The sequence below is a fragment of the Garra rufa genome, chromosome 14, assembly GCF_049309525.1.
Source record: "Garra rufa chromosome 14, GarRuf1.0, whole genome shotgun sequence".
In the NCBI taxonomy this organism is placed as follows: domain Eukaryota; kingdom Metazoa; phylum Chordata; class Actinopteri; order Cypriniformes; family Cyprinidae; genus Garra; species Garra rufa.
Genome location: NC_133374.1, coordinates 14,959,250 through 14,984,093, shown reverse-complemented (window position 1 = coordinate 14,984,093; position 24,844 = coordinate 14,959,250). Strand labels below are relative to the sequence as shown.

The following is a 24,844-nucleotide window of genomic DNA, read 5'->3' as shown; positions in this document are numbered from 1 at the left end:
TGAAATTTAAGACTTTTTAAGACCTTTTTAATACCACCTTATATGAAATTTAAGACCGAAACCTGTAATGGAAATAGATATTATATTACATGCATATGTAATATTTAATGTGTTTAATGTAAAAAGTAAACAATTTCATGGCTGTCATAAATTAAATTTATTACTATGATATACAGTGAACTTTTCATATCAGCAGATACTATTCCACACAAAATATCCCCATAAAAGTACCACTAGAAATATCTGATGTAAAAAAAAAAAAAAAATTCATCAGTGCTCTATTAGCTTTTACATCTTAAATCTGCATATTTGATTTACCTTTATAAAGGCCTTTTTTTTCTTTTGAAATGTATGCATTACCTTTGAAATTTATTTTATGAATTATATTATATTAATAAATTCTAAATGGCTGTTAGCAGTGAGATTACACAATTTACACTGCAAAATTAAAAGTGAGATTAATGTTTTAAATACATTTATTGATTTATAAATATATAAATTAGAAATGTTGGGTGTGGAGGCATACTTTTAAACACACTAAACTACCAGCAGGTGGCGGTAAGTCACTTCATGAGCGAGTTATTTCAACTGATTCGAGAAAAACGCTGAATCATAGCAAAACGTTGCTAGGAGAATGCTTCTGCTGCGATCCTTGCTTGGAACTATTTTCGTTGGTGAAACAGAACAAAACAGTGAAAATATTTTGTCTAATATGTAAGTAACTACTAGACTAACTACTTGTTTATTGAACTAAAATCAATGTAACATTTATAATTGTCAGAATATTCAGCAAAAAGCTCACTTGATATATTACTGAACTATATCATGTTATAAATAAACTAACGTTATACATTTTAAATTTTTACCTCAGTGTGTTTCTTTAGAGTGCTGTTAACGTTACATTCATTTGTTTTAAAGTATGTCACTAGACCAGAAATACACTATCCATTATCAATTTCTGTTTACGTTGAATGTATTAAAATATAAATCTTTCTTGCCTTTCGCTGCTTCCCTAGTTGTTTTTGTCACTTCAGTTTTAATCAGGTGGTTTGTTCGGTCGGGCAAGTAAAAAAAAAAAAAAAAAATGTAAAAGTATCTCGAAGGCTGGCGGTCAGCTAGCTTGACCTATATTTATTATTATTATTATTATTGAGAACATTATATACAGAAAAAGGTAGTTTGACCTGTATTCTGCTGCTGTGATTCTGTCTGAAGACGCAGTTACTTCCACAGAGGGAGGAAAAAAAAATCTACAGTTGTTAGCAACTGGCCTTAGCCAAGCCCTATATTCAGTTTTTTTCAAGCTAAGTATCGCTGAACTTGCACTTCCCCATAGCTAAAAAGTTAAATCCATTTTACTTCTGCGGTACAATCCGAGAGAGACTCGCGCCAATAACCAGAAAGCTGATTGGCTATTGCATGCTGGTCTCATTTGTAGTTTAAATACAGCAAATTATATTTGGAATAGTGAAATAAAGAACTACAACACCACGGAAACAACAAAAAGATAATTTAAATGAGCTTTAGAGGTAGCGTTACATGGACATCGGAAAAATAAGACCTGTGTAAAATTATTTAAGACCTAGAACAGCGAATTTAAGACTTTTTAAGGCCTAAAATTTAGATTTTTAAATTTTAGACTTTTTAAGACTTTTTAAGACCCCGCGGAAACCCTGTACATACGGTTCCTTTAATTAACTTTACTTGACTCGAAGTACTTACTTGAGTAAGAAGTAAATTATCAATCGAAATTAGTTTGAACTTGCGAAACAAATATCCTAAATAATGCATTTACTGGTGGGTATCCAGAGCCGTACTCTAGCGTGCTGCCATTTCCCAACTTGTCATTAAGTGACTCCCCACATCCTGATTTTAAATCAGCCAATTTCAGTAAAAAAAAAAAACTTAATTAGTTGAAAGAACCCATACATAATCACATTACTGAAGCCCCCTGTGAAGCTCATGATGTGCACTTAGTAAAGTTTTGTCTCCAAATTGTTCAAATACTTTACTTTTTTTAGAACCACTACAAAAGTGTTACGTTTTGTTGTCCTTTGGTGTGAGAATATAAATCATCTCCTGACTTGGATGTAACAGACCCCTGCAAAGATCATGGGCTGTCCCTGCTACGCCAGGCCCACATGTAGGGAAGCTCACCTGGCCACCAGGAGAACCTGGCACTCAGCTGCATTTCACATTGTTCTGGTTACCTTCCTAAGCATTTTTTAACATGTGCAATCTCTGCCTCCAATAAACTTACCGTCTCCTACATAACGTGACTGGACTGTACGGCTTACACATATCAACATCTAGACACTTATACAAGTACACTACAATTAGCAGTTTCTTAATGTGGAAAATTGAATGTTCCTTCCAGTGCAATGCTTGAGCATTGACAGAGATTCGTGCATTTAATTGTTTATATTATGTATTAAACAATTAAAGTGTAGAGTTGTTGTGTTCTATAAGTGCTGCCTTTAACTGTTAAAATAAGAATACAATTGGAAAATCCATGATGTTTTATGAAATAAACTGTATGAAATAAAGTCAACAGCCCCTGCAGCAAGACTGGAAAAATGACAATGCTGAAACCCAACGAAGCAAAACTGACCACGTCAACAAAGGCATACAGTTTTATACTCAGATTTCAGAGATATCCCATGATACCATCAAGCTTGGCCAACCATTTTACATGCTAATGAATGGCAGCACTCCATAGAGAGGGGTTTCCTTCTGCTCACAACAAAAACAGGGTCAGGGCTCGACATTAACACTTGTCCGGGACAAGTTGATTTTGTGAAAGTAACTTGATTAAAACATCAATAACAAACAATGGCGAGCGTAGCAACGAAACTTTAGTGAGAATGATTCTGATGGTATTACTTGCAGGTTAAACGGTGACTGAAAAATGGACAGCATCAAGGTTGCGTCAGTTGAGGCTCGTGCAGCCTCTGACTCACGGACAATCAAAACTAATAGGTGCAACAACATACACAAAGAAACAAACATGAACAAACATACTGTGGTAGAAAAAAAAAGAGAAATATTGTATATAACATATTACAGGTAAGCGATTGCAGATGTGATTTTATACAACAGCAGTTTCAAGGATTTTATACAACAGTAGTTCAATAAACTAGTAGTTAAAGGTGCCATAGCATGGAAAACTGTGTTTACCTTGGCATAGTTAAATAATAACAGTTTAGTACATGGACATGACATACCATGAATCATGAGCTCTATCCTGTTACATTGCAATACATAGGATTTCACTTACCACATAAACAGAGAGATGACTGCGCTGATGATGGTGAATGATGGCGAAATGACTACTTGTGTCTCTGCATTGCAACTTTACACAGAGCACACGCATCACAGTAATCAGACTAAAATGTCGGCGATTCAAAACGGCAGATTCAACAAACCGCATATTAAAAGCGGCTAGAGCTCCTAATTAAATATATATTTTTATCCATGTGCGAGCTATAGAGACAAACAGGTCTGTGAAACATCCAATCAGAGCAGAGCTCATTAATATTCATGAAGCTTCCAAATAAGGCAATTACAGAGCATTTCATTTTAGGGAACAAATACTAGGGTTGTAAATGGACCTGTAAAACCATTTCTGGAGATTTTTTGCCCGTTCCTATGGAATACCAAATACCAAAACAGTCAACTTCTTGTTAGTTCAAATAAACCAAGAATATCTTGTGGTTTTCGTGGGTGCTCAATCAAACAGGTTCATATTTTAAAAAATGTAATTAATATTTTCATCATTATAGATTTATCTCATCCACCCACGACCCACCCGCAAATAATCAGAATGCATTTTTATATTACCCGACCCTTCTGACCAAAGGATTATCCGCAGCGCCCACGGATATAAAGCCATCCTTTCGGAATATGCATTTATCTATCATTTTAGCTGTTTTGAAACAGCGTACTTCAAAGACTTCTTATCCTGTTGCGCCCTCTACAGACGTGTCTGAACGCGGAAGTAAGTCCGAATCTTAACCGAAAGAATGCTTTGCATTTCCGGTCTCCATTGTTTCTAGTCAAATTAGCGTATTTTCCAATTTGATTATCTAATGTTAAACATATTAAAATGTTTTTAAATAGTACATAGCTCCATAGTGGCATCACTTTTCTCAATGTCGCAATGACCGTCATTTATCAGTGCCGTACTTTAATGAGTATGTAGATGACACGTAGCTGCAGTTGTTAGCTACATTAAAAACACATGGACGCTATTTGAATGGGTTCCTATGGAGACCGGAACAGAAAAGCATTCAATCTGACGTTAGAATTTGTAATGGCAGCGATCATCGTTTACTCAGGAAAAGGTCTATGGGACCAGAAACTAGTCGACATCAAGCTTTAAGCGTCATGGCACAGCATTAAAGTCAACTAGTTGGTTAGTCGGTGCAGCCCCTAGTGTTTAGAAATATTTATGTTGGCGAAATGGAGAAGGAAATATGGTGTCTAAAACGCAATTCTCTTAAAGGGATAGACCGATAAATGAAAATTTGATGTTTATCTGCTTATCCCCGGGGCATCCAAGATGTAGGTCACTTTGTTTCTTCAGCAGAAAACTAACAAAGATTTTTAACTAAAACTGGTGCCAGCCATATAATGACAGTGGATGGGCACCAGACCTTTAAAAGTACCAAAAAAAAAGCATGCACAGACAAATCCAAATTACATCCTGTGGCAATACATTGATGTCCTAAGACACAAAACTATCGTTTTTTGCAAGAAACTGAACAGTATTTATATCATATTTTACCTTTGATACACAGTCACGTCCAACTGTCACGAGCACAAGCTTATCATACGGCTTGTTACATGTGTACGCGCTCTGGCGTAGTATGCGCAAACACCGGAAGAGGAAATCGGTGAAAATGTAACAGTCCCGGATGAGTTTGCGCAAGCAAGCGTAATGTTTTAGCTTTAAATCGGTTTGAACAATTAGGATAAGCGCAAGTAATTACCGTTTTGAATAGCCGCTATACACACAATGCCAGAGTGCGTACACATGTAACGTGCCTGATGCTGAGCTTGTGCACATGAAACAAAGTCACCTACATCTCGGATGCCCTGGGGGTAAGCAGATAAGCATCAAATTTTTATTTTTGGGTGAACTATCCCTTTAATATCAACTTTGTTTATTTAACTGTTGTATAAAATCAATATCACATTTGTAATCACAATTATTTTTGGAGAAAAAAAAATGCACTCTTCGTGTAATACCAATTAACTATTTGAAAAGATATAAATATACAGCATATATTTTTTGCTGCCATATCTAAAATTATGTGATCAATCTAAATGCATTTTAATAGACTGAATCATGCACTCAAATCACACATTGTTAAAACAATAATTATGTATCATAGGCTCCTAGTAAGAATTTATGAATATAAAAATTCAGCCCCACTTTATATTAGGTGGCCTCAAGTATTATGTCCTTACATTAAAAAATAAGCACAATGTACTTAATGTGGTCATATTGCATTGCAAAACACTTTTGCTTCTATTAAGGTGGGATATGGGTAAGGTTAGGGACAGGTTTGGTGGTATGGGTATAGTTTAAGGTTGGGTTAGGGTGTAAGGCATGGGTCAACAGTGGTTATTACAGAAATTAATTACAAATGCAATTACATATAGGTTTTTAAAAAAAGATAAGTACAATGTAAAAACATGTATGTACACAATAAGTATGTTGTACCAAATTATTAATTTAAATGTAAGTACATAGTAGTTAGGCCACCTAATGTAAAGTGGGACCAAAAATTCAAAGAATTAGCAAACTTTCAATGATTCAAACTTTCAGATTAGCGATCAACCTATGACTACTTGATACCTCTTACAGGTGATGTAAATCTTTCTACCTTAAGTCATTAGACCTTAAACAGCACACAGATTTTCCCTAAAAATCTAGAGGTTAATTTGATATGAACCAAATTGACATGAAAGACGATCTGATTCTATTATTGAGTTCTATTATTTAAATAACAAATTATTATATATATATAAAACAATTTTAGGTATAGTTATATTGTTGCTGTAGAAATATTTTTTTCTGACAATTTATGCTTCCTAATATCCTACTATAAAAGTTCAACATATGAGTACATGTATTATTACACCACCTAAAGGGATAGTTTACTCATTTACTCATTATTTAGTATACAAAAAATGTTTGGCATGGAAATCCATATATGTTCAAAATATGTTCATTAACAACGGTCTGACCAATGGCACAAACAACGGCCCGCCCAACAGCACAAACAACGGCCAGTACAACGGCACAAACAACGTTCCAACCAACAAAATCCATATACAGTCAAAATATGATAATTTGTGTTCTACAGATGAGAGTAGGTCAAACAGGTTTGGAAATACAAAAGCAAGTAAACAAACAAACTTTTATAAATTATATAAATTATATAATTAATAGATTATAAATGCATTCAGCTATATACTGCAATTATAAACAACACAACTCCACCTCTTGCAAGGGTGTTGGTTTGAGGTGTAGTACTCAAATAAAAGGCACCATTTCACACTGGCATTCAGACCAACATCCTTCAAGAGAACTGAGACTTCTAGATCATCCGTGGCAAACGGTAAATATGACTATTTTATATAAATTATAAGTGGTTTTATTTTTAAGGTGATGTGTCCTATTTATAAAATGCCTTATTTAACGAGTAATGATGCCCCACCGAGCCGGTTGAAAATCAATAAAAATATGTGATGACTCAAGTTGACTGATGTTAAACTAATCTCAATATAGTTGGGGTGAGAGAACTGTGTCTTTGGAAGTTTAAATAGTATCACACATCATCAGTTGAGTAAAACAAATTCTACAAAAAAATTAAAAACATCAAAAAGTACACTTTAATTTTATTTTGTTGTTTGTTCTCATCTTATCAGAGAGAGACCAGTCCAGAATGGTTTCCAAAATTCAGATGCTACTAGTGCTAGTGGCTATCATGATTGCAAGCTACGGCACAAACAACGCCACAAACAACGGCCAGGGCAGCGGCACAAACAACGCCACAAACAACAGCCAGGGCAGCGGCACAAACAACGGCCAGGGCAGCGGCACAAACAACACCACAAACAACGGCCAGGGCAGCGGCGCAAACAACGGCCAGGGCAGCGGCACAAACAACACCACAAACAACGGCCAGGGCAGCGGCGCAAACAACGCCACAAACAACAGCCAGGGCAGTGGCGCAAACAACGCCACAAACAACAGCCAGGGTAGCGGCACAAACAACGGCCAGGGCAGCGGCACAAACAACACCACAAACAACGGCCAGGGCAGCGGCGCAAACAACGCCACAAACAACAGCCAGGGCAGTGGCGCAAACAACGCCACAAACAACAGCCAGGGCAGTGGCGCAAACAACGCCACAAACAACGGCCAGGGCAGCGGCGCAAACAACGCCACAAACAACAGCCAGGGCAGTGGCGCAAACAACGCCACAAACAACAGCCAGGGTAGCGGCACAAACAACGGCCAGGGCAGCGGCACAAACAACACCACAAACAACGGCCAGGGCAGCGGCACAAACAACACCACAAACAACGGCCAGGGCAGCGGCACAAACAACACCACAAACAACGGCCAGGGCAGCGGCGCAAACAACGCCACAAACAACAGCCAGGGCAGTGGCGCAAACAATGCCACAAACAACAGCCAGGGCAGCGGCACAAACAATGCCACAAACAACAGCCAGGGCAGCGGCACAAACAATGCCACAAACAACAGCCAGGGCAGTGGCGCAAACAATGCCACAAACAACGGCCAGGGCAGCGGTGCAAACAATGCCACAAACAACAGCCAGGGCAGCGGCACAAACAACGGCCAGGGCAGCGGCACAAACAACACCACAAACAACGGCCAGGGCAGCGGCGCAAACAACGCCACAAACAACAGCCAGGGCAGTGGCGCAAACAACGGCCAGGGCAGCGGCGCAAACAACGCCGCAAACAACGGCCAGGGCAGCGGCGCAAACAACGCCACAAACAACGGCCAGGGCAGCGGCGCAAACAACGCCGCAAACAACGGCCAGGGCAGCGGCGCAAACAACGCCACAAACAACGGCCAGGGCAGCGGCGCAAACAACGCCACAAACAACGGCAAGGGCAACGGCACAAACAACGGCCAGGGCAACTGCGCAAACAACGGCCCAGGAAACGCCGCAAACAACGGCCGAGGCAACTGCGCAAACAACAGCCCAGGAAACAGCGCAGGCAACGGCGTAAACAACAACGCAAACAACGGCCTGGGAAACTGTGCAAACAACGGCCGGGGCAACGGCGCAAACAATGGCCGGGGCAACTGTGCAAACAACGGCCGGGACAACGGCCATGGCAACGGAAACGGCCGGGACAATGGCCATGGCAACGGAAACGGCCGGGACAACGGCCATGGCAATGGCAACGGTCATGGCAACGGCCGGGGCAACGGCCGGGGCAACGGCCATGGCAACGGGCGGGGCAACGGCCGCTGAGCAACAGCGGTTCAGCAATGGCACAAAGAGCAGCCCAGTCAGCGTTTTGACCACCAGCACAACTACGAGAATGACCACCATAACCAAAACCACTACCATAAAACCCACTTCTACTGCACCATCTCTTTCACCTATGGGGATCATTGTACTATCTGGACTTTTGGTCTACACTATCACCTCCACTCTTTCACCACAATTGATCATCAACTACAGTTAATAAACTGATAAAACTTAAACTGATGTACTAATAGTGACAAATCAATAAACTAATAATGAAATCCACTGCTGCCATTCCGTGAATTTATGAAAAATTCTAAATGGCAAATATTACTTGTGTAAACCTTAAAGAGAATGAACATTATGAACAGGACCGACAAGGAGTCAAACAGAATGCCCAGCTCAAAAGTTACAACACAAATATCATACAGAAATATCATGACTCAGAAGTAGTAGTAGAAGGTCTTACCTGCGTGCAATGTAGTAAAAGACAGGATTGCCATTCTTAGATGTGCCAGCTTGGTAAAAGATGTTGAGGGTCTTTAAAGCTTTAAATTCCTCCTTCTCATGGACTTGATGCCTGGAGAAAAATATGTTTATATGATTTAATTAATTGATAATTAATTAACATCAAAATTGTACACCAATTATATAACATTTTCTGAAAATGAAAAAAAAGGATACAAGTCACATTAATCAAAAATGCAAAACAACAGATGGTGAGACATAAGTAAAGATTTGGGAAGAGAAACAAGATCTATCTACGTGTAGTCGAGAGGAATATAAGTAAAAAAGCCAACATATGGTACAATCCCACATATCTACACCAATCTACACAAATCCAAATTTTACAATATTTCCAATGTAACATTTGGTTGCGAAACTATTATTTATTAAGTACACAAGAGCTACAAAGGCTATAATTTCCAGACAGAAAAAAGGTGAAAATAACACCAGCAAAAAATGTGTTGTTAACTAGAAATTTTTCAAAAATTCAATCTGGTTGAATTTTAAAGAGAAGAGAAATCCAAGCTTTTGGCAAAGGCAAGAACATTAACCTTGTCATAAACTCCTCAAACTTTGAGCTGGTGAGGTTGAGGCTGGACCAGTGTGTGTCAGCTACTGGTTTATGTTCAGGGGGGCCCAGGTACGCCAGAAGGGTGGCCATCTTGTCAAACGGTCTGCGGCCCACTGCCTTGTGGTCCCTGTGGTTTAAAGTTTGATTATAAAGATTTGTTAAAACTGTTATTTTCCCATGCGCTAAACTCTTACCACAGAAAAAGAGTCTATCTAGATCTAAGTCACTGACAAATCCAAGCAAATAGATATTGTGTTCATTGCAAATGACTTAACACTCTTTATCTAGAAGCTATTTTACCTGTTGCTGGACAGGTATTGGCCGATTCTTTCCTGGTTGTTCCACAACAGACGGTGCAGGGCAAGCACATTGCCATCACTGATGAAAGACAGACTGTGGTTCACTGAGTCACTTGGCGGAGAATCAGATGCAATATCCAAGAAGAACCTGCCAAAACAAAAATTAGGCATTTTGAAGCTCAAGGTTCATAAAGTTTCTGAGGAGAAGATGGGTTTAAAGCATTGGGTTTCAAGAAAATAGCTTTTAGTCCATATCACCATGAGTTTTAAAGACATATACTTGCATACCTCTAAAACATAGCCAAAATTAGGTTTAGCAAATATAGGACCATGGACCACAAAAGCAGTCATAAGGGATTTATACATCATCAAAGCTGAATAAATAAGCTTTCCATTGATGTATGGTTTGTTAGGATAGCACACTATTTGCCCGCGATTCAACTATTTGAAAATCTGGAATCTGATGGTGCAAAAAAAAATCTAAATATTCAGAAAATCACTGTTAAAGTCATCCAAATGAAGTTCTTAGCAATGCATATTATTAATCAAAAACCAAGTTTTGATATATTTATGGTAAGAAATTTACTAAATATCTTCATGGAACATGATCTTTACTTAATATCTTAATGATTTTTGGCATAAAAAAAATAGATAATTTTGATCCATACAATGTATTTTTGGCTATTGCTACAAATATACTTGTGCTACTTAAGACTGCTTTTGTGGTCCAGGGTCAGATATACTAATTTAAAACTTAAAGCTGCAGTCTGTCACTTTTTTTTGTACTCAAAAATTATATGAGTGAGTACATGAAACCATTTTCCAAACAGTGATTTTGGCTTATCCTGAATCACTATGGTACACCATAATATATCATGCACATATTATATTCAGACTATTTTAGACTGGTTCTGGTAGGAACCGCTGCTCAGCAGCCCAGTACCTGCGTGATTCGTCATAGACATAAACAGAGAGAAGCATATCCAGCTACAATGTTCTTCTGCAAGCAGCATGCAGTTCTGTTAGAGCGTCAAAAGTTATGGACTGCAGCTTTAAATAATCAAAAAATATTTGGATGTGATGAAAATCTAGCACATAAGAATCTCCACAAGAGAGGAACAAAATCGATCTAATATGTGAGAATCAGCCAAATACAAACATACCTTCTGGCTGCATCAAAGTTGCTTTTAACAAAATCATTAAAGGGCCGCATATGCTCTTCTTTTGTGAAAAGGACATGATTAGCAATGCTCTGGAGAATCTGGAAAAAAGTATAAATAAACATATCATTTTGCCAGTTAGTCAACATACTTCACCACTGACGATAGAATGGAAGACATGTATAATACAGCATTACTTACTTACCTTAGACATGAGCTTGAGGCCACGCTCGATGCGAGGTGGAGGTTTCTTGTCTAAGATGCCTGCCTCGTATGGTGATACGATAGCTGGGTTAATGAAGCGCAAGAACATGGCACTTCCTACTGCACCTATACTGTTCTGAGGAAACCGCTGGCTGACCACCTGCACAAACGGATGGAGAGAAATGGGAAGTAAAATAGTTGAGTCCTGGAAGGATGTAATATAAGTACACGACAGTCAAAAACCTTCCGATATATTGTTGTCATCATGATGATTGAAATTCTAAAATAAAACAGAATACTATACAGACTATACATGAATTTCATACATTTAAATAGATTTTAAAATTTAGGAAAAGATATTATGAGGAAAACTGTGTGAATGACAGAGGGGGAAAACAACTGATAAATGTGTTTCTTGTCAGCTAAAACAGGCTCTACATGAAAGTAAACAAAAGGGTAATGTGACTTGAAACAGTGTTTGCACAGAACAAACAAAAAATCAAATGCCAGACTTGCATGATGGCAAAGATGCAAATTGATGCAGCTTATCGATTATCAACCATTAAAATCCAATGTACACAGTACTAATAAGCATTATCACACTAAAACACATAATAATGTCCACAGGATGAACGTGTCGTAGCAATGCATACACACCTTAAAAATAATAGTCATGGCAATGTGTGGCCACAATTCCACTACACCTATAACTGACAAATTCCACCCTCAATTATTTTAATTGACTGAATTGTTTCCGTCTCAAATGACTTCAGGTCAATGCAAATTTAGTAATGCAAACATTTACCAAGCCTACCACTATTGAGAACCAAAGAATCCATTTTTGAATAAATTTGCATAAAAAAATAATTAATTAACTAAAAAAAATGGCAACTAATGTGTTTACACGCACCAATTTTTAGGGATGTAACAATATTAGCCACTGTGGTATCGCAATATTACCGTGGTCACAAGATGATATTAAACAATCTAGGTCTTCTGGGCAAAAAGTGCAGATTTTTTACATTTTCTAACATGAAAGGTCTTTAAAGTTGTGTTTTTGGCCATTATTGCTTTGAAGTATCTGTCAAACAAATTGAAACTGTGAGCACAATATGGCATTTCAAAGCAAAGCGCGCACTTTGTTATTGCAATCAGTTCATGATCCAGTGTTTTCCGCGCTTCAGAACGGCACAGTTCACAGTGAATGCAGTAAATTAATTTATTGCATGTACTGTGAGATTAGTGCACGTTTGGGAAAGCAACTCACCAGTTATGCCTTATTTTAAGGCGGCATGATTGCAGCATTTCACTAGATTTGTAGTGAGATGCGTTTTGTAAGCCTGTTTTCACTGAAGCTGGAGTCTTCAGTCAGAATAAAAGCTCTACTGTGGTTTCCATCAAAATGAAATGAAAGTGCAGTATATGAATTTCTGAATGCTAGTGGTTTAAATGGGTAACGTAACGTTACTGCAGTCCAAGTTCAAAATATTTCTTTCAAGTGTAGAAATTAGGAAAGTAGTATTGTAATTTCCCTACTCTGGTGTAAATCAAAAATAATACACCTATGAAATACTATTTTCACTTATTTTACAGTGCAATTGTACAATTTTACAATATATGACTACTACTGTCATAGGAATGGAAACTGGAACTGAGTCAGTATACCACAAAAAAAAGAGGGTTAATTCCCCTTTGACTTTTTCTCTGACTTCATTTTTCTTAGGAACATGGGTTGGAGCTCTTAATTTTGAACTCTCAAAGTGCATTAGATGGAAGAACTTAATTTTAAAATGTACAAAACTTTAATTTTTCCCCCAAAGTCTTCATCTGTCTTTACTTTTAAATATTGTATCATGGACTTTATATCGTGATATTAGTGCATCTTGAGATTCTGATATTGTTACATCCCTACCAATTTTACATCTAACAATTTCAAAATCTAAAATGTGCAATGTGTAAACACATTTTTCTTTTGTTTTCATATATATATATTTTATAGTAACCAACGTTTTAATATGCAAACACACATTAATAATCAATTAAAAATACAATTAAAATAGACCACGCTTTGGTCCTGGCAAACGCCAAGAGAAAGGAAATGAGGAAAAACAAACAGACAGAAAATTAAAGGTGGGAATAATTAGACATTTCACACCATTATGTACATTAAGCATGCATATGCACCAATGGTTTCTGAAATTGAAAACATGCACAACCATTGTTTTGAAGATGACCCAGAGACCCACATGACAGAAGCCAGAGTAGTGCCAACATGTTCATTAGATCGTATTTAAAGCATGCAAATCACTCAACACCTTCATTAAAAGTTTTCTCTTCCAGATTCCTAACATTTTCTAATTTTAACTTAGAAGTGTTTCAAGTTTATACACTCTCAGAAGACAGACCAAGTCAGTACCAGGCTGAAGGTCTGCATATATTTGTGTCTTCATGTTAGAATAGACCTTAAACCCACACAAAGAAGTCTTCTGCTTTACCGCAAGACACAGAAAAGCTGAACTGATCCAAACTGCCCGCCACCACTGACCCAGTCCACAACAGTTGAAAATCAAAGAAAAAAGGGTGATACAAATATTTTGTGTTTAGCTGCTCGCTTTCCACAGTATACTGTGATAGAAATGGAGGTGTCTTCATATGAAAACCCTACACATTGCAAACACTGCTTACACAGGTGTTTCTGAACATGTTCTGGCAAAAAACAAATCCAAAAACATGAGAAAAAAAAAAAAAAAAAAAAAAAAAATGAACAAATTCAAAATTAAACAAATAAAACACAAACAAACCATAAAACATGTTGCATTTATGGTATGAGTAAACCCAAACTAATAATAAATGGCAGCTAAAGAAAAAATAAAATGCTAAAACACTTACGGATTTTTTGTTTTCCTTTTTTTCTTTAACAGTGGCTTTATTCAGAAGGGAGTGGCAAGTAGCCTACAGGGCAGAGATGAGCACAGAGAGGTCACAGCAGCTACACAACTGCACTCAGCACAGCCACAGTGCATTCAAACACAATGAAGGAGCAGACAACACAACCACTGCCTTCCTGAGAGCTGATCTACCAACAATTTCATTCAGGTTCATTTCAGTGATTAAGAAACACCAGCTGAAGCTCTCCAAGCAGAAAGTAAAGCAAAAGCAGTAAACAGTGGTGAAGAGAGAGAGCTCTCGGCCCAAGCAAACAAAGTGTGTATATATATTAAGAGTGTAAAGATGTTAGCGATAAGTTAACGCTAGCTGCCGGAAATTAAAGACCAGAAAGTGTGCGTTGCATGTATGAGGACAAAAGTGAACCATGCAGAAGATAGAAAGAAGTGTACAGGAAGACTGCATTTAGGTAGGATGATTCATCTATTTTTTCAGTCTGATTTTCCAGAAAGCAAAGACTGTGTATCTATTAAACTGAAGCTTTTAAGAGTCCACTAGCATAGCTAACTAACATGCCACAAACCTATCATTTAAATTTTATGGGAAATCATAAGCTAAACATTCACAACCCAATCCTCGTGATTACAAACAAGACAAGAAAGCCCATGAAAGGAAACGACAATATGAAAGAAAACAAAACCACATGTAATTAAGAAAGAAGAAGAGAAAAGGTGTTTTGTCAATCAAAGCTTTCTATTCTATGCTTCAAAAAACAACTTTACGCTTCATCCTCCACAAGATGGTGCCCTTGACAGAGTATAGTCACATCAGAGATGTGAGAAAGACAGTAGGTGGTACTTTTATTTCAGTAAAAGGATGATACACTACCATTTGCATAAACACCCCCTAGTAATAATGGAAAGGAGCAAAATTAAAATTAAAATTTGAACACTCAGGTGGAAGTGAGTTGAACTGTGGGCTGAATACACTGTTAAATGTACCATGTGTGATAAATATACGGTTTATTGCAGCTGAAAGAATAGAGACAAACTTTTGCGAAGCAGCTTCAATCACTATTTAAATGTGTTTCAAACTGAATCTGTAATGTCTGTTGTAGCAAGTAGAGCAGCAAATTTTCTGATACATTAACCTCACTACTTAAAACCTTTAAAATAATATTTAATTCAAGTCAGTATTAAGATCAGGTTTTAATATGATTTAACTGAAAATGTTATAATGCCACAATACCATTTTGCCATTCAAACACAAATTTTATGACAACAGTAACATTTTAAACATTCTTACATATCCCCTTTGGGTTCACTAAAATAATGACATTACAAAAACAAGACTTAATAATAAGATTTCAAATTTTGTTTAAGGGAACCCTGGGTTTTAAGACTTATATGGCTTATACTAAAATGTGACCCTAAACCAAAAAAACAGTCACAAGTTGCACTGATATTTTTGTAGCAATAGCCATCAAAACATTGAATGGGTCAAAAGTATAGATTTTTTCTTTTATGCCAAAATCATTAGGATATTAAGTGAAGATCATGTTCCATGAAGATATTTTGTCAATTTCCAACTGTAAATATATCAAAACTTAATTTTTGATTAGTAATATGCATTGCTAAGAACTTCATTTGGACAACTTTAAAGGAGATTTTTTCAATATATTGATTTTTTTGAGAGGGTGCTCGCTGCAGAGCCATTTGGGAGTAGCTGGAGCTCCAGCTCCCCCTCGTTGGAGGTAATGGGTGGAGATAGACACCTAACCACACCCTAACCCTACCCCTTACCCTATCCCTAAACATAACTCCACCCATTTGTCCACACAGAGGTGGAGCTGGACATCCAGAGAGGTGGAGCTGGAGGCCATTTGGCTCTGCAGTGAGCAGTACTTGGATTTTTTTGCACCCTCAGATTCCAGATTTTCAAATAGTTGTATCTCGGCCAAAATACATCATTGGAAAGCTTATTTGTTCAGCTTTCGGATGATGTATAAAACTCATGAACCCATGAAAGATTTACGTTATTATTTCCATTATTTCTATGACGTGAAATGGTTGCTTTCAGTGAGCTACTGCCGCTACCTCTTGCTATTTTAACTGCAACAACTTGAATACACAACTCGGAAAATAATATGCTGATAGGATGACCACAGATACTGAAACAGCTTACAAATGGCGATGGATAAAAGCGTAGCAATTGCCAACCCATTGATTTTTCGCCACAATCTAAATGCCCCGGATAGAGGGAAATCCACGCTGAGAAACTCCTTCAGTGGCTGCGGCGTCATGACAAGCGTCAGCATGTTTACTGCCAGAATCCAACATTTCTAATCTCTGCCATTTGTAAGCTCTTTCTGTACCTGTGGTCTACTAAAAGCCTTAAAGCCATCAGAGCTAAAGTGGAGAGAACAAAGATGCAGGTCTTTAAGAATTTTTATTTGTCCACAGGACAAATGCTTTACTTTCTCCTTTCCTTATTGCTAGGAAAGCAATGAAGACTTACATTGCTTCTCTTGTTACCCTTCAACTGAAAATTACAAATCAAAGTGGCATCGTATCAGTATTTTATTTTTCAAGTTGTGTATTCAGAGTTGTGCGGTTAAGCAAGCAACAGGTAGCACCAGTCGGCCAACAAGTGCAAACATTTCACGTCATCAAAATACCATTTTTTTTTAATAACATAAATCTTTCATGTGTTTTAAATTACACATTTCAGTAAAATACATCATTTATGTTATATTAAGCCTTCATACCTGGGGTACCCTTTAAAGAAATAAATGCTTTTATTTAGCAAGTATCCATAAAATTGATCAAAAGCCTGAGAAAAACTGTTTGATGGTTTCCACAAAAATATTAAGCAGCACAACAGAAAATAATAAGAAATGACTGTTGAGCACCAAATCAACATGCTTAAATGATTTCTGAAGGATCATGTTACTGACAGTTAAAACTGGACTGCTTCTGAAAATTCAGCTATGAATAAATTACATTTTAAAATAGAAACCAGTGGTTCTCAATCCTTGTCCTGAGGGACCCCTGCTCTGCACATTTTGCATGTCTCCCTTATTTAACAAACCTGATTGAAATCATCAGCTCATTAGTTCAGTTTATGTATCTCTCTCTCCTAACGAGCTGATGATCTCAACAGGTGTGTTAAATAAGGGAGACGTGCAAAATGTGCAGAGCAGGGGTCCCCTAGGACCAGGATTGAGAACCACTGGATTAAACAGTGAAAATATTTTACAATATTACTGTTTTTACTGTATTTTTAGTCAAAGAGACTTCTTTCAAAAACATCTGAAAAATCCTATTAACCCCAGACTTTTGAATTCATCTCAAGTGTGTATCTAAATATAATTGGGACCTTTAAACTGTCTGATATATTCACACACAGACAGACAGAGGTGAGCAGTGGCGTGAGAGAGGATAAGAGCAGGTTCTCTTGTTAGAAGTGACTGGAAGACTCATCAGTGGATGCCCAAGCAAGAAAGACAGCCACAATGCAGTCATTCAGAGGATGCAGTAACAGTGGTAATAAAAATAAAATAAAAAAGCAGACTTGCATTAGGCAGTGAGCATACCTGATATAGACAGTGGCACACGCTGCGCAGCTGTGGAGGAAATTCGTTTGAAGAGTTGATGATGGCCAGGAAGAAGCGGTCTGTGATCTGCAGCAGGTTCTTCTGGTTCTCTTCCAGGTTCTCCGTTGGTTCGAGCCTAAAGAGAAGGCGAGAGAAGTTAAACGTGTCTGCAGAATGACAATGATAGAAACTCAGTTTAACTAAGTAAACATGCCTGGTAGGGTCCACTTCAAAACTGATCTGCTGCCACTCTGGTGTGGTGATGATTCCTTTCAACAGCGGCTCCAGAAGCTTTTGCAGATATGCAGCACCATACACCTGCAAACACATAGCCAGATTTTAAATACACTTTCAGAAATTCAGGGATCTCCAAAATAAATTAAATGTGCTATGACTGAGACCATTCCAAGTTACCTTAAAGCAAAAGGTCATAATCTTGCTGGCTAGGCTGTTTCCTCTGAAGAGGGTCTGCATAGAGTCGGCCAGCTCCACCTCTTTTGAGAACATGTTCCATAGCAGCTGATACAGCAGATGGCGAGAGTCGAACAGTGTCACCAAAACTCTGGCCAGCTCATCCTGAAACAATTAGAACATTGAACACAACAGATTTCTAATGCCTAACAATATACCCAATGCTTTACTCTCTGAGCAAAACAGAGTTAAAAAGTTAGAAATGTGTTTGATTTTCTTTCTTCTGTGTATTTTGTAGAAATATTGATTTCCACTATATGAATAAAAAGACTCCTCAGGGTCCACTTTTGGAACAGCATGAGGTTTATTAAATTAAAAAAATATAAATTTGTGAAAAAAAATTTAAATTCTGTCATTACTTTAATGTGTCGCAAACCTGCAAGACCTTTGTTCATCTTCAGAACACAAATTAAGATATTTTGGATGAAATCCAAGAGCTTTCTGACCCTTCGTAGACAGCAACACAACTGACATGTTCAAGGACCTGAAAAGTAGGAGGACATTGTTAAAATAGTCCATGTGACATCAGTGGTTCAACCATAATTTTCATAAGAAATAAATTAAGTCGTTATTTTTTACTTCTTTGTGCACAAAAAAATATTCTCGTAGCTTCATAAAATTAAGGTTGAACCACTGACGTCACACACAGACTATTTTAACAACGACCCTACTGCCTTTTCTGGGCCTTGAACGTGTCAGCTGTGTTCCTGTCTATTCAGGGTCAGAAAACTCATGGATTTCATCAAAAAAATATCTTAATTTGTTCCAAAGATGAACAAAGTTCTTACAGACTTGGGTCAGTAATTAATATCAGAATTTTCTTTTTTGTGAACTATTCTTTTAATATCTCTCACCCATTGAGAGCAGGGAACCACATTGGCCAATGCCATGGCTATGGGCAGCTCGCCCTGGTCTCCCATCATGGTGACCAGCTCAACGAGTCTCTCAAATCGGTCTGCAAGCACAGTCTCTGCAAGCGTGTCGAACTCTGTCCCTTGTTGGAGGATCTTAGTGAGGACCTCCATAAATGTAGCTCGCGTTTGCAGGTCCTTATGGTAGCCTAGACCTGTTTAAAGACATCAGAATTACTTTCCTCAGTCGAAACGACTTAACTACATGAAGAATCCAGGATAATGCCAGCGTTTCTCACCGATGGAGTGCATGAGGCCGCTGTCGACGTTAGCGTTGAGCAAGTTAGACATGGCCAGCACAGTACAGTGGCGCAGAGATGCCAGCCGTCTAGACATCCCACGTTTCCGTCCTGCCACCTGCTGGCCGTCTTCCTCGACCTCGCTACAGTCATTCAACAGGTTCATGAACAGCGTGAAGTATCTAAAGGAAGAAAACGAGATTAAAGACCCAAACAGACGTTTAAAGACAAAACAAAAAAAGGGGTTGGACAAATGATCCTACTTCAGGAAGAGTTGAGACTTGGCCTCCATGAGTTCAACACCATCACCCTCCTCTGGCTGCAGTGGAAGTCCAGCCAACAGAGACACTACTGCCTCCATACTCGCCTGGTCCAGATCCCTGCACAACATGTTCACAGCATGAGAATAAAGAACAAAGAAGGTTGTTGTCAAGCTTTAAGCCACTAAAGATATTACAAACAGAATAAAAGTGCAAAGACCATACCGGGTCAGACATTTGATGTCATCATCTGCTGCTTGATTAGAGGTTCCCATCACCCAGTCTGTGAGGTACTCCACCATTTTATTTCTAAGAAAAGCACCAAAGTCGGATAAACTCACAATTCACAAACTCAATCATCCTAACAAACTGAAACAAATAGCGGTTTCCACAAAAAAAATTAAAGGGATAGTTTACTCAAAACTTGGTTTCCTCACCCTCAAGCCATCCTAGTTGTATGTGACTTTCTTCAGAGTTCAAATCAGAGTTATATAAAAAGATGCGCTGGCTCTTCCAAGCTTTATAATGGCAGTGAATGGTTGCTGATTGTTTGAAGTCCAATAAAGTGCATCCATCTATCATAAAAAGCACCTGGGATTAATAAAAGCAGTTTGAAACGATTTGATGCATTTGTGTACTAAGAATATCCATATTTATAACTTTGTAAACCGCTATCTCTAGCTTCCGCTAACTGTCGTAAGCACATACACAAGAGTGGTGTTTCAGCAGATGACGTAGGCTTATTAAGAATGTTAGTCCCACGAGAACCAAGTTTTTTTTAAAGCAAAGGAAAACCAATCTAATTTGGCTTTTATCAAAATCCTCTGACATTTTTCTTTACAAATACTTTTGTTCTTCTAATTCATGACCAGTGTTTTGTTTTGCTTTCTCCTCTGCGATTTTGCGTTCGTCACCACATTCGCCAACGTTGGAACACTACTATCCCATGAACACATGTACAACAGTTAGCAGAAGCTGGAGATAACTGTTTATAAAGTTTTAAATATGGATATTTTTCCTACACAAACACATCGATTCACTTCAGAAGGCCTTCATTAACCCCTCTGAGCTGCATGGAGCAGTTTTTATGATCTATGGATGCACTTTATTGGACTTCATCAACACCCATTCACTGCCATTATAAGGATTGGAAGAGCCATGACATTTTCTAATACAACTCTGATTGTCATCTGAAAGAAGAAAGTCATACACCGAGGATGGCTTGAGGGTGAGTAAATCATAGGGTAATTTTCATTTTTGGGTGAACTATCACTTTAAGCAGCCAAATGTTTTCAAAGTTGATAAAAAAAAAATTCATAAGGACCCAAAAGCTGAAAATTCAGCTTTTTCATTATAGGAATAAATGACATTTTGAAGTATATACAAAAAAAAAAAAAAAAAAAAACTTTTATTTTCATTATATTTCAATTATAGAAATGTTAATTATATTTCACTATATAACTGGTTGTACTGTATTTTGGATTTGTCTTTTTTTTGTGTAAGATTACCTGAATTTCATCTCTTGGCAGAAAGAGAGGTCGTCCCTCCGTTCCATCATCACCTCCACTAGCTGGCACAGCTTGGTTTTGATCTGAATGGCGTGGACAATGTTCCCTAAAATACGCACATACCTGAGGATAACAGAAAAAGGAAACATTAAGAAAAATCCTTCAAACAAAAAATAAACTTCTTAATGCTCTTCCATGCAAATCCAGTGTTTATAATAACATTTTCCTATCTTCTTTAAAAAAAAAAATCAAAGTCTCACCTAACCAAGTTGAGCATCATGGTCTCAATGCTGGCTTGACCGAGGTGCTCTGAGCTTCCTTCAGTGTGACTGTCAAGCAAGTTCTTCATGATGGCGATGGTCTGCTCCACAAACAATGTGTTTGTGTCTGTAATGGGAACCTACAGAAGAAAATAAGACAAAAGTTTAAGAAAAAAGCTGGCAGAACAGAACAGGGCTGATGCTTTTTTTTTTTTTTAATACAGTATTTAGAAAAGATTCCAGTGTTTAATGCATGTAAAATCATTTAGATTAAACAGATCAATGATTGCTGATTACATGGTATATGAAATGACTGCATTGTCTGGATTATTCTGACAGTGATGGTATTTTGCCACCTTGTGTCCAAAACTATACATGACAACTATTTCAAAGACATGCTTGATAAATTATCCAAAAAGTAAGTAATTTGTCTCATTTGTTGTTAGAATAGCCAGTCTCTTGTATAGAAAATAATGCATAAATTTAGGAGCATTTTTGCATTGTGGTTGTGATTACAATTATAGATATTGTTATACTGATATTGTTGCTTGAATATATTTAATTTAATAAAATATTAAAATGTTATAAATGAATATTCAAATATACAAAAAAATACACACACAAATATACACAAAATATATTTAAATAATAATAAACCTTAAAAAAGCATTAATACTTTTAAATATAATTGTATTACTTAATTTTTTAATTACAGCTCCGAACACAGTGCCTAGCGAAAATATTCATACCCCTTCATTTTTCAGGTTTTGTTGTTGCAGCCTTATATTAAACTGGTTTAAATAACTTTTTCCCCACATCAATCTACACTTCATACATTATAATGACAAAGCACAAAACATGTTTGTAACAACTTTGCAATTTTATTACAGATCATTCCATTGCATAAGTATTCATACCCTTTTTTTGGGACAGTTGAAATTTAGCTCGGGAGCATTCATATCGCTTATCGATGTTACTACACTTCAAACGGAGTAAACCTGTCGCAAATTCATTTAAAGATGTATGATTTGGAAAGGCACTCATTATTAGACCTCTCAATAAAAGGTCTAAAAACTGAAAATGCATATCAGAGCAAAAACCATGCCCTGAGGTCAAAAGAAGTGCCTGTAGAATTGCGTCAAGGCACAGATCTGAGGAAGACTTCAAAAAAAAAAAAAAAAAAAAATCTGCTGCAATGAAGATTCACAGAAGCATGTAGCTTTCAATATCCATAATGGAAGAAGTTTGGAACAACTATGACTTTTCCTAGAGCTGGCCTCTTTTGGTTAGAGAGTGTAGAGGGATGTGAAAAAAAAAAAAGTCATTTTAAGCAGTTTAACATAAGGCTGCAACAAAACGTGAAAAAAATTAAGGGGTATGAATACTTTCGCAAGTCGCTGTATCTGAAGTAAAAAATATAAAATGCTCTACTTCTAACAGAATATCTAACCCTAACAGATGCATGTCACTACTATCATCACTTACCGGACCCTGGGTCTCAAAAAAACGTCCGATGCTGTTGCGTAGCTTGGTGAAGAGCATGGGGTAGAGTGCTGGACTGAGCTCGAGTCCCACAAGGTCTTTGACGTTGGTGCGAATCTGCACACCCACCTTCTCATGTGTACAGACCATGAGACCCAGCAGACGCTCGAGAAACCTGTTAAGAGACGTCTCACTGTTCACATCACAAGAGCCCATAGAGATCATAGAGCCCTTGCGCTCGGTTAGGGGGCCCATAGGAGGACTGTAGGTGCCTAAGCTAGGGGTGCTGCGTTGCTGGAGACAAACCCCTCCCAGGGCACACAAAAAACCGGTCATGTTGATCCACTCCTGAGCAGAGAGAAAAAAATTGTTGGTAGAAAGAGAAAAAAAAGTTAAAAGTTATATACCTGACTGATTAGTGTTCTTTTAAGTACCTGTCCATCTTCCACTTTGTTTTTCGGGTGGTTGAGTATCTGTTTCGTAGCTTGCTCCCATTTTGCATGTGTGTCTTCCCATGCCTTAAATTGATAAAGGTCAAATTTGAGTCAACTGAAATTAATAGAGATGCTGCACAAAAAAGCTACTGTGGATCTTGATGATTAGAAATTATTAACTAAAAAAACATATTATATCTGAAAATCACATAAGTTACCTCTACATTTCCAGCTGTAGAGTGTTTTATTCTCCTTAACAGTGCCATCACTCTCTTCTGAAGTGTGTTGCGGCCTGAATGCACAGTAAGTTTGCAGGTTGTTTTTATTTTGCAATAAGAACAAAAAAAACATTTCTAGAATCCATCCTACTAAATCATAATTTTTCATTTTTTCAGTGATTATAAGTATCAAATGCCATATTCATGATTGAACTAAATATATGCATTTATATTGCCACTTCAGTATAAAATGTTATTTTCTATAACATAAAATAAAAGACCACAAAAAAAAAATATTTAGCCACATTGGTATTTACTTATCAAAGTTTATGAAATTACATATTTAAAATAAATGTATTTAGCTACATTAGTATCAAATGCAATAATAAATAAATAAATATAAATCAAATAAATAAACAAATACATACTAAAATAAAAAAATACATACATGAATGATTAAAAAAAAAAAAACAATATCGCCACAAGATCAGTCCATATTCACTTTTGTGGCACTTAACACTAGCTGAATTTGAGGAAAAAATGCAGTATCTCTATCCATGTCACAAAGAATGTTGTACCACTAACCTGTAGCCATCATATTGCTGACAGAGGCGAGCTCTACGAAGGTGTTGTAATTGGGTAGGACCGTGTGCACAGGCAGCTCGTCCACACTGCAGCGGATGTCTGCTTCCTCGCAGAGATGCCGGAAGCAGGACATGGCCACCAACACAGCCTCTGCGTCAGGGCTCCACAGGAAGGTGTACAGACACACCTCCAGCTTAGTTTGAGCCTGTCTGCTGATAGGAATGAGACTGCCCTGTGTGGCACACTCCTGCAGAACAATGAGACATGAATGAGAGGATCATTCTCACAGATTCCAGAATGATTTTATGATACATTTAGATGTTCATGTTCAGAGATAATGTGTGTTTACTTTGTTCTTCAGGAGAAACTTGTTCCTGCATATAAGAATCTCCCTGAGCCACTTCAGTATCTCTGTACTGTTGATCATCTGATGTCCAATCAGCTTCTTGCAGATCAGAAATAAGACTTGGGAGCTGAAAGGAGAGTAAACAGAATACAGTCAGACAATCTTTGCACTCTCCTACTTAAAGGGACAGTAATTACTCTTACAATCTAACTCTAAATTGTTAAACAAAGTCATTATTGTTTGTACAAAAAGTATTCATGTAGCTTCATAACATAATGGTTAGGGTTAGGGTTAAGTCACATGGACTATTTAAACAATGTTCTTACTACCTTACTGGGCCATGAATGTAGAAGTACCATTGCTGTTTATGCAGGGTCAGAAAG

General features: G+C 37.5%; 1 protein-coding gene across 3 annotated transcripts in view; it reads right to left on the bottom strand.

Annotated features, from left to right (window-relative positions):
• nf1a (neurofibromin 1a) overlaps positions 1-24,844 on the bottom strand; it is a 130,867-nt gene that overhangs the window by 84,506 nt on the left and 21,517 nt on the right. For all 3 annotated transcript variants that reach the window (XM_073818490.1, XM_073818491.1, XM_073818492.1), the window contains exons 16-35: positions 24,465-24,588; positions 24,116-24,362; positions 23,531-23,604; positions 23,313-23,396; positions 22,882-23,226; positions 21,397-21,536; positions 21,137-21,259; positions 19,854-19,937; positions 19,632-19,748; positions 19,369-19,550; positions 19,073-19,284; positions 18,162-18,323; positions 17,962-18,065; positions 17,748-17,883; positions 14,156-14,218; positions 11,268-11,426; positions 11,066-11,163; positions 9,904-10,050; positions 9,584-9,730; positions 8,995-9,105 (exon numbers count right to left, since the gene is read on the bottom strand). In XM_073818490.1, the coding sequence (XP_073674591.1) occupies positions 8,995-9,105; positions 9,584-9,730; positions 9,904-10,050; positions 11,066-11,163; positions 11,268-11,426; positions 14,156-14,218; positions 17,748-17,883; positions 17,962-18,065; positions 18,162-18,323; positions 19,073-19,284; positions 19,369-19,550; positions 19,632-19,748; positions 19,854-19,937; positions 21,137-21,259; positions 21,397-21,536; positions 22,882-23,226; positions 23,313-23,396; positions 23,531-23,604; positions 24,116-24,362; positions 24,465-24,588 (2,859 nt within the window). The remainder of the gene's footprint in view (positions 1-8,994; positions 9,106-9,583; positions 9,731-9,903; positions 10,051-11,065; positions 11,164-11,267; positions 11,427-14,155; positions 14,219-17,747; positions 17,884-17,961; positions 18,066-18,161; positions 18,324-19,072; positions 19,285-19,368; positions 19,551-19,631; positions 19,749-19,853; positions 19,938-21,136; positions 21,260-21,396; positions 21,537-22,881; positions 23,227-23,312; positions 23,397-23,530; positions 23,605-24,115; positions 24,363-24,464; positions 24,589-24,844) is intronic.